General features: G+C 38.9%; 4 protein-coding genes and 1 pseudogene across 4 annotated transcripts; 1 reads left to right on the plus strand and 4 right to left on the minus strand.

Annotated features, from left to right (window-relative positions):
* Positions 1 to 1,436: 1,436 nt before the first annotated feature.
* On the minus strand, positions 1,437 to 3,335 carry LOC106349726 (annotated as a pseudogene).
* Positions 3,336 to 3,393: 58 nt separating this feature from the next.
* On the plus strand, positions 3,394 to 4,992 carry LOC106346290 (pentatricopeptide repeat-containing protein At1g09190). Its single transcript, XM_013785571.3, has one exon. It carries the CDS (start codon positions 3,477 to 3,479, stop codon positions 4,929 to 4,931), a length of 1,455 nt encoding a protein of 484 aa, XP_013641025.2. The 5' UTR covers positions 3,394 to 3,476; the 3' UTR covers positions 4,932 to 4,992.
* Positions 4,926 to 6,456, minus strand: LOC106346291 (GTP-binding protein SAR1B). Its single transcript, XM_013785572.3, has 3 exons — positions 5,939 to 6,456; positions 5,671 to 5,802; positions 4,926 to 5,468 (listed from the first exon to the last, which is right to left on the minus strand). The coding sequence occupies exons 1-3, from the start codon at positions 6,065 to 6,067 to the stop codon at positions 5,148 to 5,150; spliced, it is 582 nt and encodes a 193-aa protein (XP_013641026.2). The 5' UTR covers positions 6,068 to 6,456; the 3' UTR covers positions 4,926 to 5,147.
* A 355-nt stretch (positions 6,457 to 6,811) lies between these two features.
* LOC106346289 (calreticulin-2) lies at positions 6,812 to 9,903 on the minus strand. Its single transcript, XM_013785569.3, has 12 exons — positions 9,708 to 9,903; positions 9,157 to 9,264; positions 8,872 to 9,064; positions 8,530 to 8,788; positions 8,343 to 8,447; positions 8,166 to 8,252; positions 8,035 to 8,092; positions 7,703 to 7,770; positions 7,527 to 7,622; positions 7,361 to 7,438; positions 7,149 to 7,259; positions 6,812 to 7,044 (listed from the first exon to the last, which is right to left on the minus strand). Exons 1-12 carry the CDS (start codon positions 9,799 to 9,801, stop codon positions 7,033 to 7,035), a joined length of 1,269 nt encoding a protein of 422 aa, XP_013641023.2. The 5' UTR covers positions 9,802 to 9,903; the 3' UTR covers positions 6,812 to 7,032.
* A 453-nt stretch (positions 9,904 to 10,356) lies between these two features.
* LOC106351182 (U11/U12 small nuclear ribonucleoprotein 65 kDa protein) lies at positions 10,357 to 13,492 on the minus strand. Its single transcript, XM_013790997.3, has 12 exons — positions 13,217 to 13,492; positions 13,055 to 13,126; positions 12,741 to 12,959; positions 12,572 to 12,653; positions 12,317 to 12,457; positions 12,041 to 12,202; positions 11,786 to 11,962; positions 11,414 to 11,501; positions 11,260 to 11,318; positions 11,094 to 11,159; positions 10,824 to 10,912; positions 10,357 to 10,696 (listed from the first exon to the last, which is right to left on the minus strand). The coding sequence occupies exons 1-11, from the start codon at positions 13,393 to 13,395 to the stop codon at positions 10,826 to 10,828; spliced, it is 1,332 nt and encodes a 443-aa protein (XP_013646451.1). The 5' UTR covers positions 13,396 to 13,492; the 3' UTR covers positions 10,357 to 10,696; positions 10,824 to 10,825.
* Between the last annotated feature and the right edge of the window lie 624 nt (positions 13,493 to 14,116).

Consider the following 14,116-nt stretch of genomic DNA (forward strand, 5'->3'; position numbering starts at 1 on the left):
TGTTATGTATTTTTAGCTAAGAATGCAAAAAGTAAACAAAACAGTAACACAATGATGTAATAAAAGAATGCATATACTACCTTTGACACAAAATATGTGAAGCAAATGACATAAGTATATGTTTTGCGAGTGGTATGAGTTGCAAGAATCACATAAATCTTTACTAGTCAAATATTAAGAGTAGCTACAATTCCTTATTTGCCTACAATATAATTTTCAGACTGATTTCATTTTTCAACAATGGAGGCTTCGTCCTTGTGTAATGAAAGAAGCAAATTGAAATGTCAATAAGCACACATATAATCTAATTGCAATCAGAAATGTAATAAACCAAATCAGTGGTTCAAGAGGAAGAGCACAATATCATAGCCTCAGAGATTCCAATTCATCATAATTTTTAGTTTATATTTCATATCTATATAACATATGAACTGTAATTTTTTTTTAGTTTTTGCTTTAGATATAAAACGCACAAAAAATGCTTCATGATTTTTTCTAGAAATAATTACCATAACTTTATGTGAAAATTCTCTAAGAAATACGAAAAAACTCATCATCCAAACATTTTCAGTAAGGGTAAACAAAAATATGGCAACATAAGACAATACTGCAATAAAATTCAACAAGCGATATCAAGAAAATTGAAAACTTTTAGTTTTTGTATCTTGATTCCAATATTTATACTTTATATACATAAAATACAAACTGAAATCTTTTAGTTTTTGGATCAGAGATAAAACTTATAAACATGCGTCATGAATTTTTATCTAGAAAGAATTACCATAACTTTATGTGTAAATCGTCTTAGCAATACGAATAAACTCACAAATCCAAACATTTCATTAAGGATAAAAAAAATGCAGCAACATTAGAAAATACTACAGTAAAATTCAACAAGCAATATCAAGAAAAAAATAACATAACAATAATCGTTAAACAAAATAAAACATAACAGCAATGAAAAACTTAAAAATTACCGACAAATAGAGATTGTCTGCACAATTTTGTAGACGAAAACTTATCGGAATTTTCAACAACAAAATTCCGAACATCATCACATAAGCTAATAAACACATATTTTGTCTAATTCTCATGATATAATATTTTTGATTCTCAGCAGATGTTTCTATTCTAAAATATAAGGAATTTATTGCTCACGAATATTTCAGGTTCATGAGCAATACGTAGATTTATTTTGTAAATTTTTCAAACTGCCTAAAATTTGTTTAGGCTCTAATTAATTTTTTGGGGCTTCGCATTTTTGAACAATGGGTTTTACAAAACTTACATGCATGTAAATTGTATATTTATTTAAAATCTGCTGGTTTTTGGCATTTTACTGATAATTCTTTAGAAACAGTTTGGAGAATGCACAATGAATACAATTGGGTAGAACCAAAAAAAATATTTAAAAAACTACAACTTGGAAAGCCCTGTTAGTAACATGTGGTCACTGAACCTTTGCTTGGTCTTTTTCCTTCCATAGCGTCTTTCTTTTTCTTGCATTCTGCGCATAAGAAGGGACCTTCCCATCGCTTAGGTGCTGAAGAGATGGTAGGACCCTCATTGCATGATAAACCTTCAGCTGGAGATTGATCTATTTGGCATACTGCACAATTCAAGAGCCCTGTTTCCATATTGGAGAGAAGATCCTTTCCCAATCTGCATTTCAAACCAGCAATAAAGACAGACTGATTATCAGTCTCTGAAACTCTCAGTTACTATTTACTAATATCCTTTCTTGGCTATAAAAGGTTTACCTATCTGCAAGCACAGTAGAACCTTCTTCAAACAACTCTTCTACAACCCCAACAGAAGAAAGCTTGTTCCCGTTCTTGTTGTTTGTATCCGAATGTTTTGTCCTAGAAAGAAATGCGGTGAAATGTGTTCTGCTTCTTACTAGGAGTTGGAGCCAGGTAAGATGATCAGATGGAACTATGTCAACAACTACACAAGTAGTATCATCCTTCAACCCTTTTGTTCGCAATGCTTCCTGCAAAAAAAAAAAAACATATGATTCAGAGTTTAATAGGAATCTCTAGATCAGAGGATATACACTGTACAAAAATTTAGTCAATGGGGGTTGATGACCAAACCTTAACAACAAGTTTAGCAGCAAGCTCGGCAGATAAACCACGGCAAGCTTTGGCAGCCATATCAGAAGACAGTATATCCCATATACCATCTGAAGCTATAATGAGTCTCCCTCCAGCATCTGAAAGCTGAATACACAGATGACAAAACAAGAAAAAAACATTTTGTTCAGTGTCTAATGATATAAGCATTGATGAAAAATGCACCAAGGGGGAAGAAGGGGACTTACTTTCACTTGCTTTACATGCGGTATTGGGACAATGTATTCTCCCACATCAGTATCACCAATAGACCTCGAAAGACACAAACCACCTCCAGCATCGAAGTGGGCCGACCTATTGCGTCATCAGAACCATTACATCCCCACCACAAACCAAAACACAATGAAGCTATAACTGAAGTTTAGTGGACAATCATGAGCATACCGGATTGCCACCAAAAACATTAAGCCTTCCAACCTCGCCTCCACTGGCAGTTATGCGTTCTCTCTCTTCAACGTTCTCTTCAAGCCTGTGATCGACAGTGAGTAGAGAGACCACACCACCTTGGGTGTCTAAAATGCAGCGTGAGTCGCCAACAGAACCAACAGTGATAGTCCAACCATCAATTATAACAAATGTCACAGTTGTTCCAGATGTTTCCCCTGTAAAACACAACAGATATCAACAGTCAGAGCATGGTTGGTAAAAAACAGAACACGAAAGCAAGGGACTCTAAGCAATTAGCTGGACCTTTTTTTTTTTTGTTAAACAAAAGGTTAAACACGGGCCTATTAAAGATACAGACCTAACCCCCAGATAAGAGGTGCAGCCCACGACAGGCCCTCTCCCGGATTTTCATACGGACGTATCCGCAGCTATGGTGAGCAGAACAATGTAACTTAGTTTCCGCAGCAAGAAGATCGAATTCGGAATGTGTTTGCATCCAAGGCTCGTCCACTACTACTGGACCACAAAGTCCACTCACTTTATTAAAGTATCAATACAAATACTAATCATTGCCTTTTTTCTTAAAATTGTTCCATTTACAAATATTTCATTGAAAATAATTAAAAAAAAAATCTTGCAAACTCTATTTTTATTTGTCAAAAATATTATATTTTCTCTTTGTGATAATTATTTTATTGAACCTGACACCAACTCGTTCAGAAATTGAGTGAGCATTTAATTTTTTGTTAACGCTGTGAATAAAATGAAAAAAAAAAAACATACACGTATTATCACGAAGTTACCGTATAACATGTTTAATATTTGGTTTTTGTTCTTAATTGAAAAAATTATACTTAAACCGTAACGAACCGAGAAATTAGCGCTAAAGACTCCAAGCTTGCTTCTTTCAAAACAAAGCTAACTATAGCTGATGAGCACACAGAGAGAGGCTTAATGGAAATCGAGCGGAAGCTGCTGCGTCTCCTCCACGGCCACAGCACTCGAACCCGTTTACCCGAGATCCACGCCCACCTCCTCCGCCACTCCCTCCACGGCTCCAATCTCCTCCTCGCCCACTTCATCTCCATCTGCGGGTCCCTCCGCTACTCCGACTACGCCTCGCGCGTCTTCTCCCACATCCAAAACCCCAACGTCCTCGTCTTCAACGCCATCATCAAATGCTACTCCCTCGTCGGCCCTCCTCTAAAGTCCCTCTCTTTCTTCTCCTCCATGAAAGCCCGCGGCATCTGGGCCGACGAGTACACCTACGCGCCTCTCCTCAAATCGTGCTCGTCGATTTCCGATTCACGATTCGGGGAGTGCGTCCACGGTGAGGTTGTTAGGACCGGGTTGAACCGGCTTGGTTCGATTCGGATCGGGGTCGTGGAGCTTTATGCTGCGGGTGGGAGGATGGGTGATGCGCAGAAGGTGTTCGACGAAATGCCTGAGAGAAACGTTGTCGTTTGGAACTTGATGATTAGAGGGTTCTGCGACTCTGGGGATGTTGAGAGAGGTCTTGGATTGTTCCGGAAGATGAGGGAGAGGAGTGTTGTGTCGTGGAACTCGATGATTTCGAGCTTGTCTAAATGTGGCAGGGGCCGTGAGGCTTTGGAGCTTTTCTGTGAAATGGTTGATCAAGGCTTCGATCCAGACGAGGCCACTGTGGTGACTGTCTTGCCCGTCTCTGCTTCTCTCGGAGTTTTGGATACTGGGAAATGGATTCATTCCACGGCAGAAGCCAAGGGTTTGGTTAAAGATTTCGTCACCGTGGGAAACGCTTTGGTTGATTTTTACTGCAAGAGCGGCGACTTGGAGGCTGCGAAAGAGATATTCAGGAAAATGCAGCGGAGAAACGTGGTTTCTTGGAATATAATGATATCAGGATCAGCGGTTAACGGGAATGGAGAGTTCGGGATAGACTTGTTCGATGATATGATTACGGAAGGAGAAGTATCTCCAAACGAAGCGACGTTCTTGGGGGTTTTGGCGTGTTGCTCATACACTGGTCAGGTTGAGAAAGGAGAGGAGTTGTTTGGTTTGATGATGGAGAGATTCAAGCTTGAGCCGAGCACTGAGCACTATGGTGCCATGGTTGATTTAATGAGCAGGAGCGGACGGATCAAAGAGGCGTTTGAGTTTCTCAAAGGCATGCCTGTAAAGGCCAATGCAGCGATGTTGGGTTCGCTTCTCAGTGCGTGTCGCAGCCACGGAGATGTGAAGCTAGCAGAGGTTGCAGCTATGGAGTTGGTGAGGATAGAGCCAGAGAATTCGGGGAACTATGTGTTGTTATCTAATCTGTATGCAGAGGAAGGGAGATGGGAAGATGTAGAGAAGGTAAGAGCGTTGATGAAGAAGAAATCTCTGAGAAAATCTTCAGGCCAAAGCAGTGTTTGCAATGTATCATCCTAAGAAGTATTCTTTGATATCATAATGATTACTACTTCACAATCAGAATCACATTTTTGTTTTAGAGTTGTAAGCCATCAGACTTAACACATAGCATTAGAACTTTAAGAGGAAAAACTACAATAGAGAAACAGTTTTATGTCTTTTCAAAGAGGAAAATTTTTGAGATGTCTGATTCATAAAACCGTGAAGCAAATCACCGATGCTTGTTTGGTTTTCCTACTTGATGTAGTAAGACAGCCATTTGAAGCCCTCACCATATCCCATTTTGCGGACGATGCTGCACATGAAGACCTCAAGGGGACGAACACCAGATTCTCCAAGACTCACATTGCTTTTACCGGTAGTGAAATTGGTGAGACCCAAGTGATACCTCAGCTCGTCTTCAGAGGCTGCATAAGGAATATCAATCTTGTTCCCAAGGATAAGAAAAGGGACACTTGCTAATGCTTCATCAGATAGAAGAGCGTCAAGCTCTCTTTTTGACTCCACAAACCTCTCCTTGTCGTAGGCATCCACTAGGTACACAACAGCATCAACCTTTACACACACAAAAAGAAAAGAGCTCGTCTCAGCAAAGACATAACCAAGAGAGTTTCAAACTAAACGATACATTTGTTCTGACATGTACCAAAACTATATACAAGAACCATCAACAAAGAGATTTAATAACACAAAGCACAAAGCATGTCTCTAGTGATATTGATTACGTTGTGATGCTACTGAGAGAGATGGTTAAAACCTTGGCATAGTAGTCTTTCCAGACCCTACGGGCAATCTGATGGCCACCCAAGTCAAAGGCCTTGAACTTTATTTTGCCAATGCTCAGTTCCTCCGATGTGGGATGCTGTGTTGGCTGGTGCTGAACTAATCTCTGTAACAGACAAGACAGCAAATCGAGATTAAGCATGTTTTGGTTCCGCCTTTCATTACAAGCTTACATACATGTCCGAACACACAATCCGCTGTTCGAAAAACACCATATCTAATCAAATAAGAAGAAGAATCACCTCGTCTTTGAGCATGTGAAGCAAAGTAGTTTTTCCGGCATTGTCGAGACCTAGAAACAAGATCTTCGCCTCTTTCTGCCATAAGCCTAGCGTGGCCAGGATTCCATAGAACCAATCGAACAAAAACATGACAAAGTCGTCTTCAGATAACTTTTATGATCTTCGTATTCAGAGATCTAATCGAGAGAGAGAGAGAGAAGAACCAAAAATCAAATAGAAAAGGTTTTGTTTGATTGATTGATGAGTGAAATCATTATTAAATGTAACGCATTTATACAAAAAGGAGAAAGTGGAATAATAAACACGTGGATGATGGGGAGCTGGTGGATTGATGTGGAGCCTCCTGATTGGTGCTTGTCCTTCTCGTTGACGTAATTCGAACCAATGTGAACCGTCCGATCTAAGAATCAGAGGTTAGGATCTTTTTAATACGTTGGCTTTGTTGGTTGGACTTTAATAGAATTTTCTTTCTCCGGGTAGGTGAGAGAGCCTAAAGAGAGATGGTTGGCAAAAGAAGATTAATGGCAGGAGATGAGTGTTTCTTTTTGACATCATCATTTAAATTGTCGATGAGAAAAGTGAGCCACATTTAACTACGGAAACATATATAACTCCAAATGGTTATGGTGGATAGTAACACATTAAGAAGTAGTCGGATCCGACGCAATTAACACTACCATCTCAACTTAATCATTTTACAAATTTGATGTTGCTGGTTTATTCTATCAAAATTACTCCTCCTATAGATATGCATTTGTGTTTAAAGTACGAAACCACTTTTAGCCATTGTGTAACATCAAGCATGTCTGGGTTTTCAACTGAAATCCAGAAATTAAACTTGATGGAATCAATATAAAACTTAAGGCAGAGAAAGAGATGAAAGTGCAAAATGTCATCATATGGTTCAGTACAAAAAGAGCCTCTGATTGTGTCATATCAGTGTCTCCCCACACATTTGCCCCCGCTTTTTTAATTGCTAAAACTTGTTCTACCTCAGACAAACTAGATTGCTAAAGTACTTCGAAAGAAAGGATAAAAGGAAAATAAAAAAGAGACTCGAAAACTTTGGTCTTCAAACTGCAACGTCCTCTTCCTTACAGTTCATCCTGCATAAACAAAATATCACCCAATATAATAACCCCATCAACTTACTCAATCAAAACAACAATATGGAAGGGGAATGAAGAGGTAAGTATTTTTAGTAACATACATGAGCGGTGGCGTCTTTCTCAGCGGTTTCCTCGCTAACTTCTGATTTGGCCTCTGTCTTTGATTCAGTATCTGATTCCTCTCCTTCATCTTCCTCTGCTTCATCTTCACCCTGGAAACAAATTCAATATACACATGATATCAGTTCAGGACCTTGGCACGAGAAACAAAAGAAAGTCTCTGAAGTCTTAATAATCAGAAATAAAGACTTACATCAGTTTCCGCAGGAGCGTCCTTGGATTCCTCTTCCTCTTTCTTCTTCTCAATCTCATCAAAAGCTGCTTTCTCCGCCTGCAATTACGAGAGATTAGATTGGCTAATTCTTATCGGTAACCAGAAACAAATAGTTGCTTCCATGCAGTATTTTTAGAACACGTACATCCTTGAGCTTTCCCCATGTTTCTTCTGCCAACTTCTTGGCGTAGTCTGGGTCATCGCAGATCAAGACATTGTCGAACAATGATCCTGATTTCACCTGAAAAAGAGTGATATGCACTTTTAGATGGGAGTAACAGATCTAGGAAGAAAAAATGTCACAGTGACAAGATCTATTACCTGCCACAATTCGATTCCAACATACTTCAGCTTGGGGAAGACATAGAGCTCTGGGTCGTCCTTGAAGTCTGCATGCAACCAGTAATATTAGGCACAGTAATGGTTGGATATTATGTCTTGGAGAGCTAAAGTTTAATATAAGTTTATGCAAGAACATTAAACCAGCTTGTTGAGTACGAAAATAACATAAAGACTGTTATTTAACGTGAACAAAAGATATGAATTACTAAATGTATCAAATTGGTGCAACCTTGGGTTTAATGATAAAGAAGACTAAATTTAAAAAAAAGATCAATTGCGTATATGATAAGGCCACAGTATAGGAAACTTACCAGGGTTGTCAATCTCTGGAGCCTCCCACTTGCCCTTGTAGTCGGGGTTCTTGATTTGCTACAGAAAAATATGACAACCTTGAGAGGACGAAAAAAGTTATATGTACTTGTTGACAGCGAGATTGACAAACCTTGGGCTTCCATTCACCCATGTACTCAGGGTTGGGAATTGTAGGGGCAGTCCACTCACCATCTTCTTCATCATCCCAGTCCTCAGGCTAAGATAAAGGACACAACGAAAAATTAGCAAATACAGAGCACACCAAGAGATTTTAGCTATTTAATCAAACTATAGACAAGGCAAAAACCTTCTTTGCATCAGTATCTGGGATCTCCTTTGGGATATCATCGTATCCGTCAGGTTTCTTGTCTTCAGGGTCGGGAATGTACTCTTGCTCGTCCCAGTCCTCAGGCTGTAAAAAAAAAAAGATTAGATTGCATGAGCATTGGTCTGGTTTGTTCGTTGTTCGGCCTGGTTCATAAGTCATCACATACCTTCTTGGCGTTGGGGTCCTTGATCTTCTTGGGTGGGAGAAGATCCCAGTCAGAGTACAGGCTACCGGTTTGCTTCTCAACATTGTCAATGAGAATGGTGTAAGTAGCATCAGGGCGGAGGATGAATGTGTAGACATGGGTGAGCTGGTCAGTTTCACACGGAACATCCTTCTTGATCAGGTGGTTGGCGTCATTGTAGGTAAGGATAGCATGCACTTTCTTCGTGGTGTACCCACAGATATCGGGACCAAACATGATGCTGCCAGTAACAAAAAAAAAGAAGATTGTTATTTATTAAAATAAATGTCAGTTTATAAGGAGTAGTCTTATAGGTAATGGTACCTGTATGGGGTGTCACCACCAAATTTCTTCTGGTCAACATCACCACTGAGAAGCTTCATGTAGCCACCACCACAGTCAAGCTTCTGCTCGTGCTTGACTGAGAACTGGAAGACTAAGGTCTTGTCCTTGTTGCTGAATTCAGGGAACTCAGCTGAGATGGCGTAGAATCTGTAGTCCTCACTTGTCTGGATACCTGCAATACAGTGAGAGTTAACAAAAAAATAAAATAAAAAATGAATCATGAGTCGGTTACTAGCTCTGGAGACTGAATGAATTCATATATACCTTTATCGTTAGCATCACCAGACCAGTTTCCAGCAGAGTGGCTCCACTCCCCAGCAGACTTATCCTCTTTCTTCCACTCTGATTTAACCCATCTGTTCTCCCATCCATCTTTAAAAACAAAGACAGAAAAAATTAACAAAAATTGCACTGAAGGCTTTAATTAAAAGTAGTAATACAATGTGAACAATCATCTCAAAGTTTTATCAATCGATGTCACCTTGCTCTAGTGATATATATATATCTCCACGAAGAGTAATCATCAATCAAAAGTTAACAGCCATTTCACAATACCTCCGATTAATAATTTCAAATCAACGGATCCACAAATTGGTAGATCCGTAATAATTCATATGATCAAACATTTATAAAAAATGATCTTATCCGATGAAATCGATGTACGATCGAAAATGGATCATTAACTCGCAGCATTCACAAAGTCGAAACTGAGATTGACGAATATAATCGCATGACGGATACGAACAAACACATCACTGAATCCTAAGAGGCTGGAAATGTACAGATAGAGAGAGAGAGAGAGGAAAGTAGGTTACCATCAAAGCGCTCCTCGAAGATAACTGCGGCGGAAGCGATCGCGACGAGACCGATAAGAACCACGGAGATGACGCTAAGCGTTAATTTCGCCATTGATAAAACTCAGATCCGAGCTGCTTCACTGAGATCAGAGGTTGATGAATAAGACCTGGAGATATATATATAGAGCAAGCTGCTAGCACGGATATTATCTTTTGCCACGTTATCCAATCAGAAACAGACACGTCAGCAATATTTGTCATTAGAAGTGACATGGCGCTATTATATTGGATGGAACGGCGAAGGAAGGATGACACGTGGGTAAATATTAGCGGTGGGTGGTTATAACAAAAAAGAAGTGTGCTTTTCTCGTGGGGAGAGTAAACAAAAAGAAAATAGAAAGCAAATCTCTCGGGTGGTTTCGTAAAAAACACCGCTTGGTTTGTTGGACTGAAACGTGATCACCACCGTTGGATTTTTTTTTCATCTTGGAACAATTCTAAAAGCGTGGGCCGAGGAAAACACTCATGTGTGTTATTTTCTTCTTTATAACCATTAATTAATCACGACTTTGAGCCTATAACTTTTAGCTTTTATGTTTTGTGTTGATGCTTTCTTCTTCGTGTGAAGGTTAGCTTGAAAGCTACTCAAAGTCTAAACTTCAGTTAATAATGATAACGACTCATTGCACCCCCACACTTCATGAGAAAAAAGTTATGATCAACACACTGGAGGTTGGAGTCCTAATTACAAGACTTAAAATAAAGAGAAGATTCTTATAAGTTCTGCTTTGTTAATTGTGAATGGTGTGGAAGTTTAGCTACACCTCTAACATCCATTAGTCTCCTAAACCTATGAGAATCTGAACATCTCCCAGAACCACAAAAGATGTTAGATATAAGCACATAGTGCTTCTCTATAACTCCATCAGCTTCTTAGTAACCCTCTCAGCCATTTCAGGATCATCATAAACACTACAAGCTCAAAGAACCACTCTCCAAACCACAGCCTACAAATCAAGCACCACAACAAATGAATGAGTTACATGAAGATCCTCAAAAAAAGCAATATGCAGATAATTAATCATCTAAAACCTTTAAATTTATCAAAAGAAAACAACTAAGTTATAAACACACCATCATTCGTTTGGCTTGGCTGATCCAGGATTCCTACCAAACTGGATAATCATTGGTTTTCCTTTGAACACAAAACCATTTACAAGATTCTGCAAAAATCATAAACAAAACATCAGTTACTTTCCTCTTTATGTTGGTATAAAAAAAACACTTTTGTCAGTTGTCACATATTCAAGCACAAAATGCTGTCAATGGTATATACATCATATATACAGTATTCAGACTGACAAAGACATTTACATGGAGCAAGAAGGTGTTAAGGATTATTACCAGAGCACAATGTGCGACTTCAACTGATGGAAATGTCAAAAAAGCTTGCCCTCTCATCCTTCCTTCCTATAGTTTCTCACATTAAATTATAGTCATAAATAAACAAGAAGATTGATAATAATAATCCAAGGCAAAGGTTATGAAAGCCCGTAGACGGACGCATTACCTGCATCAGCCTCACACCAAGACTCGATTTAGCTGCTTCGATGCTTCCAAATTGTGATCCTACATGATTACCGATATTTAGCTATGAATTGACAAAGAAAGGCAAGGTATCTGCATTCTAGATTTTTCATTCGACTAGTAGATTGAGATCTTACCAAATATGTAATAGAAATCATCAGTAGTAACGTCTTTGGCAAGATTTTTAATATACAGCACAAGCGAGGGATTCCCAGCTGTGTAGTTCTGCACACAATCAAAACAAAAAGCATTTTCTCTCAGCGAAAATGTTATTTTCAGAGATGAACACTCTTACATTTGAACTAGTAAGAGCTACATAGAAAAGTTACACTATCAATCAGTGAATATCTTTTCATGGATAGAGACTAGAGAGTCCCTAGTAACAAGTATGCATACCCAATCAATGACCCAAAGAAAAGGCTGGAACTTATAATCAGGCTCATGCCATTATAAAAGTTCTTCTCAAAACAAACCATATTATAACTTAATAATCCTCGTATCCACCATACCTTGAACATAGGCAGTGAAAGAATATCCTGCGGAGGTAGCCTTCCCTTCTCCAACTCCTCTAAACTTGCAAAGAGTTTCAAATTTGAATCTTCTTCTCTGGGCTCCTCCTCTGCAGGGCCTTCAAGCTCAATATCCTCTTTATGTTCTTCTTGAACAACTTTTTGGGTAATCTTGATCTACCGGCATAGATCTTACAAATATCAGCACAACTACAAAACGTAATGATTGAAAGATAACTATAGACAAAAGGATACCTGCATAACATGTTTATTCTTTCTTATCCGAGGCATCTCTTTGGGAGTCAAAGATGAAGGCTTCACTCCAACAGTCTCATGTGTCACATCCTTGTCTATACCAGGACCAACAAGAGTTTCATGTCTAGCACGCTTCCTTCTTGCTTTTGATGCACCTGTATCCTAAACATAATACAATCATAATTCTTACCCAAGTACTCAATAACAATAAATAGAAAAGAGTAGAGCAAAACACTAACAAAAAGAGAAAAAGAAACAACAAAAGATGAGCCATACCTCATCAGACTCCAACTCTGACTCGCTACTAGATTGATGATCCAGCTCAGTTGGTTGCTGGGCTGGTTTAGGTAGAGGTGGTGTGGGCAAGGCAAGGCGAAAAGGAGGTGGGAGATTCATTTTGTTCATTAGATGCAGCACCTGTTATTTATCAAGAGGTGTAAAATCACATCTCTTGTTCTTTTCTGCACTCCACAGATCATAACTGGAAATAAATAAATAAAAACATCTGCACAGCGACACAGTAGAGCTAACCTGAGTGTATAAAGGTGGGACAGCGATAAGGGCATTAGTAATGTTGGCTAATATATTTGCATCCGGTGGTGGGTAAGCATATCTGTAATACATAACCAATGTTTTTTTTTTAAATGAGTGATAAGAACTGGAAACAAAATCTAAAAGAGTAAGAGGCAGTTAAACTTACTGCAGGTGAGGAGGGAATGGATAGTTAATGCCAAGTTTTGGAGCGATCGGTTCACCAGCAAGTCCTTCTCCACATTTTGAATCATTCTTGCTGCTGCTAACTGTAGAGAATGCGAACGGTTGACCATCTTTTCCAGATTCTTCGTTTAGACGAGGCTTCTTATTCTCATTAGGTTTATTAGCTCTCTGTACTTGTAGAACCTTACCAAGAAACCTCAACCTAAAAGAATCATAAAATGATTAAAAAAAAAAACAGCTCAATCATTGACTAACTCTAGCTTATTAGTGGAAGATGAGTGAGGGAGTAACTGGTACCCATTTAACTGACGATGTGCTTGAGAAGCAATAGCTTCATTCTTGAAATCCACAAATGCAGCATTCCTCAATCTGTAGCAATGTCAACTTAGACTAACTTGACATTAAACTAATGTTTTTATGCCAATTAAATCGAAAGAAACGGTCTAGGGATTTTTTTACCTTCCACCGGAGCAAGGACGAACGGCATAAGCTCCGTACTGAGAGAAGAGCCGAGAGACGATATCATGAGGGATTCCATCAGGGAGATGCCGAACCAGAAGAGTTACACCTAAGGGCTCTGCGACTTGTGGCGTCGTCGGGAGATTCACGACCGGCTCTGACGTCGGATGTGCAGCCATTAAATCTCGAACTCAGTCAGGACGATGACAGAAGGGTTCGGTTCACTGTTTCTTTTCTTTTCCCAGTTTTGTGAATTTTCGGGTTCTAATAAAAATCGGTAAAAATTAATTTGTCACTAAACCGGACTAGATTTTGGAGTCGTGTAATCGAACCAGTCACAGGCCGAGAGCTGTATTTGAATAAAACGACGAGGCTTTGGCAGGAGGGATTTTTATTGGATTAAGCCTGCTTACGATTATGTTTGTGTTTAAAGCATGTGGGCTTTTTAACTTGTGTGGCCCATTATAAAGTTTTCCTTTTGGGTGAAAATCATTTGTGATAAACATTTGCTTTTCTTTTACAATCTTTTGTAGATTTTTTTTTTTAAATATTGGGTAAATCATTACATCATCGTATAATCTTTAAATGTATTACATATGAGATCAACTACTTCTGCGGATAAAGATTCCATGATGAAACTCTCTAATAAACACTTGGATCGACGGACAGTTCCTGCAACAATATTGATTAACAGTTCTGCAAATAAAGATTCCATGATGAAACTCTTCATGAAAAATTTAGATCGACGAACGGTTATACATGTACAATATTTTCGATAGACGGATTCTTTCCGCAGCAGATGACCACAACGAACGGTTCTGCTTACAGTACTTTTGAACCTCTGATAAGCTTCACATCATATAATATGTAAAAAAATGCATAGTATGTAAATCGAACCCT

This window comes from Brassica napus, chromosome A6 (genome assembly GCF_020379485.1).
Source record: "Brassica napus cultivar Da-Ae chromosome A6, Da-Ae, whole genome shotgun sequence".
Classification (NCBI taxonomy): domain Eukaryota; kingdom Viridiplantae; phylum Streptophyta; class Magnoliopsida; order Brassicales; family Brassicaceae; genus Brassica; species Brassica napus.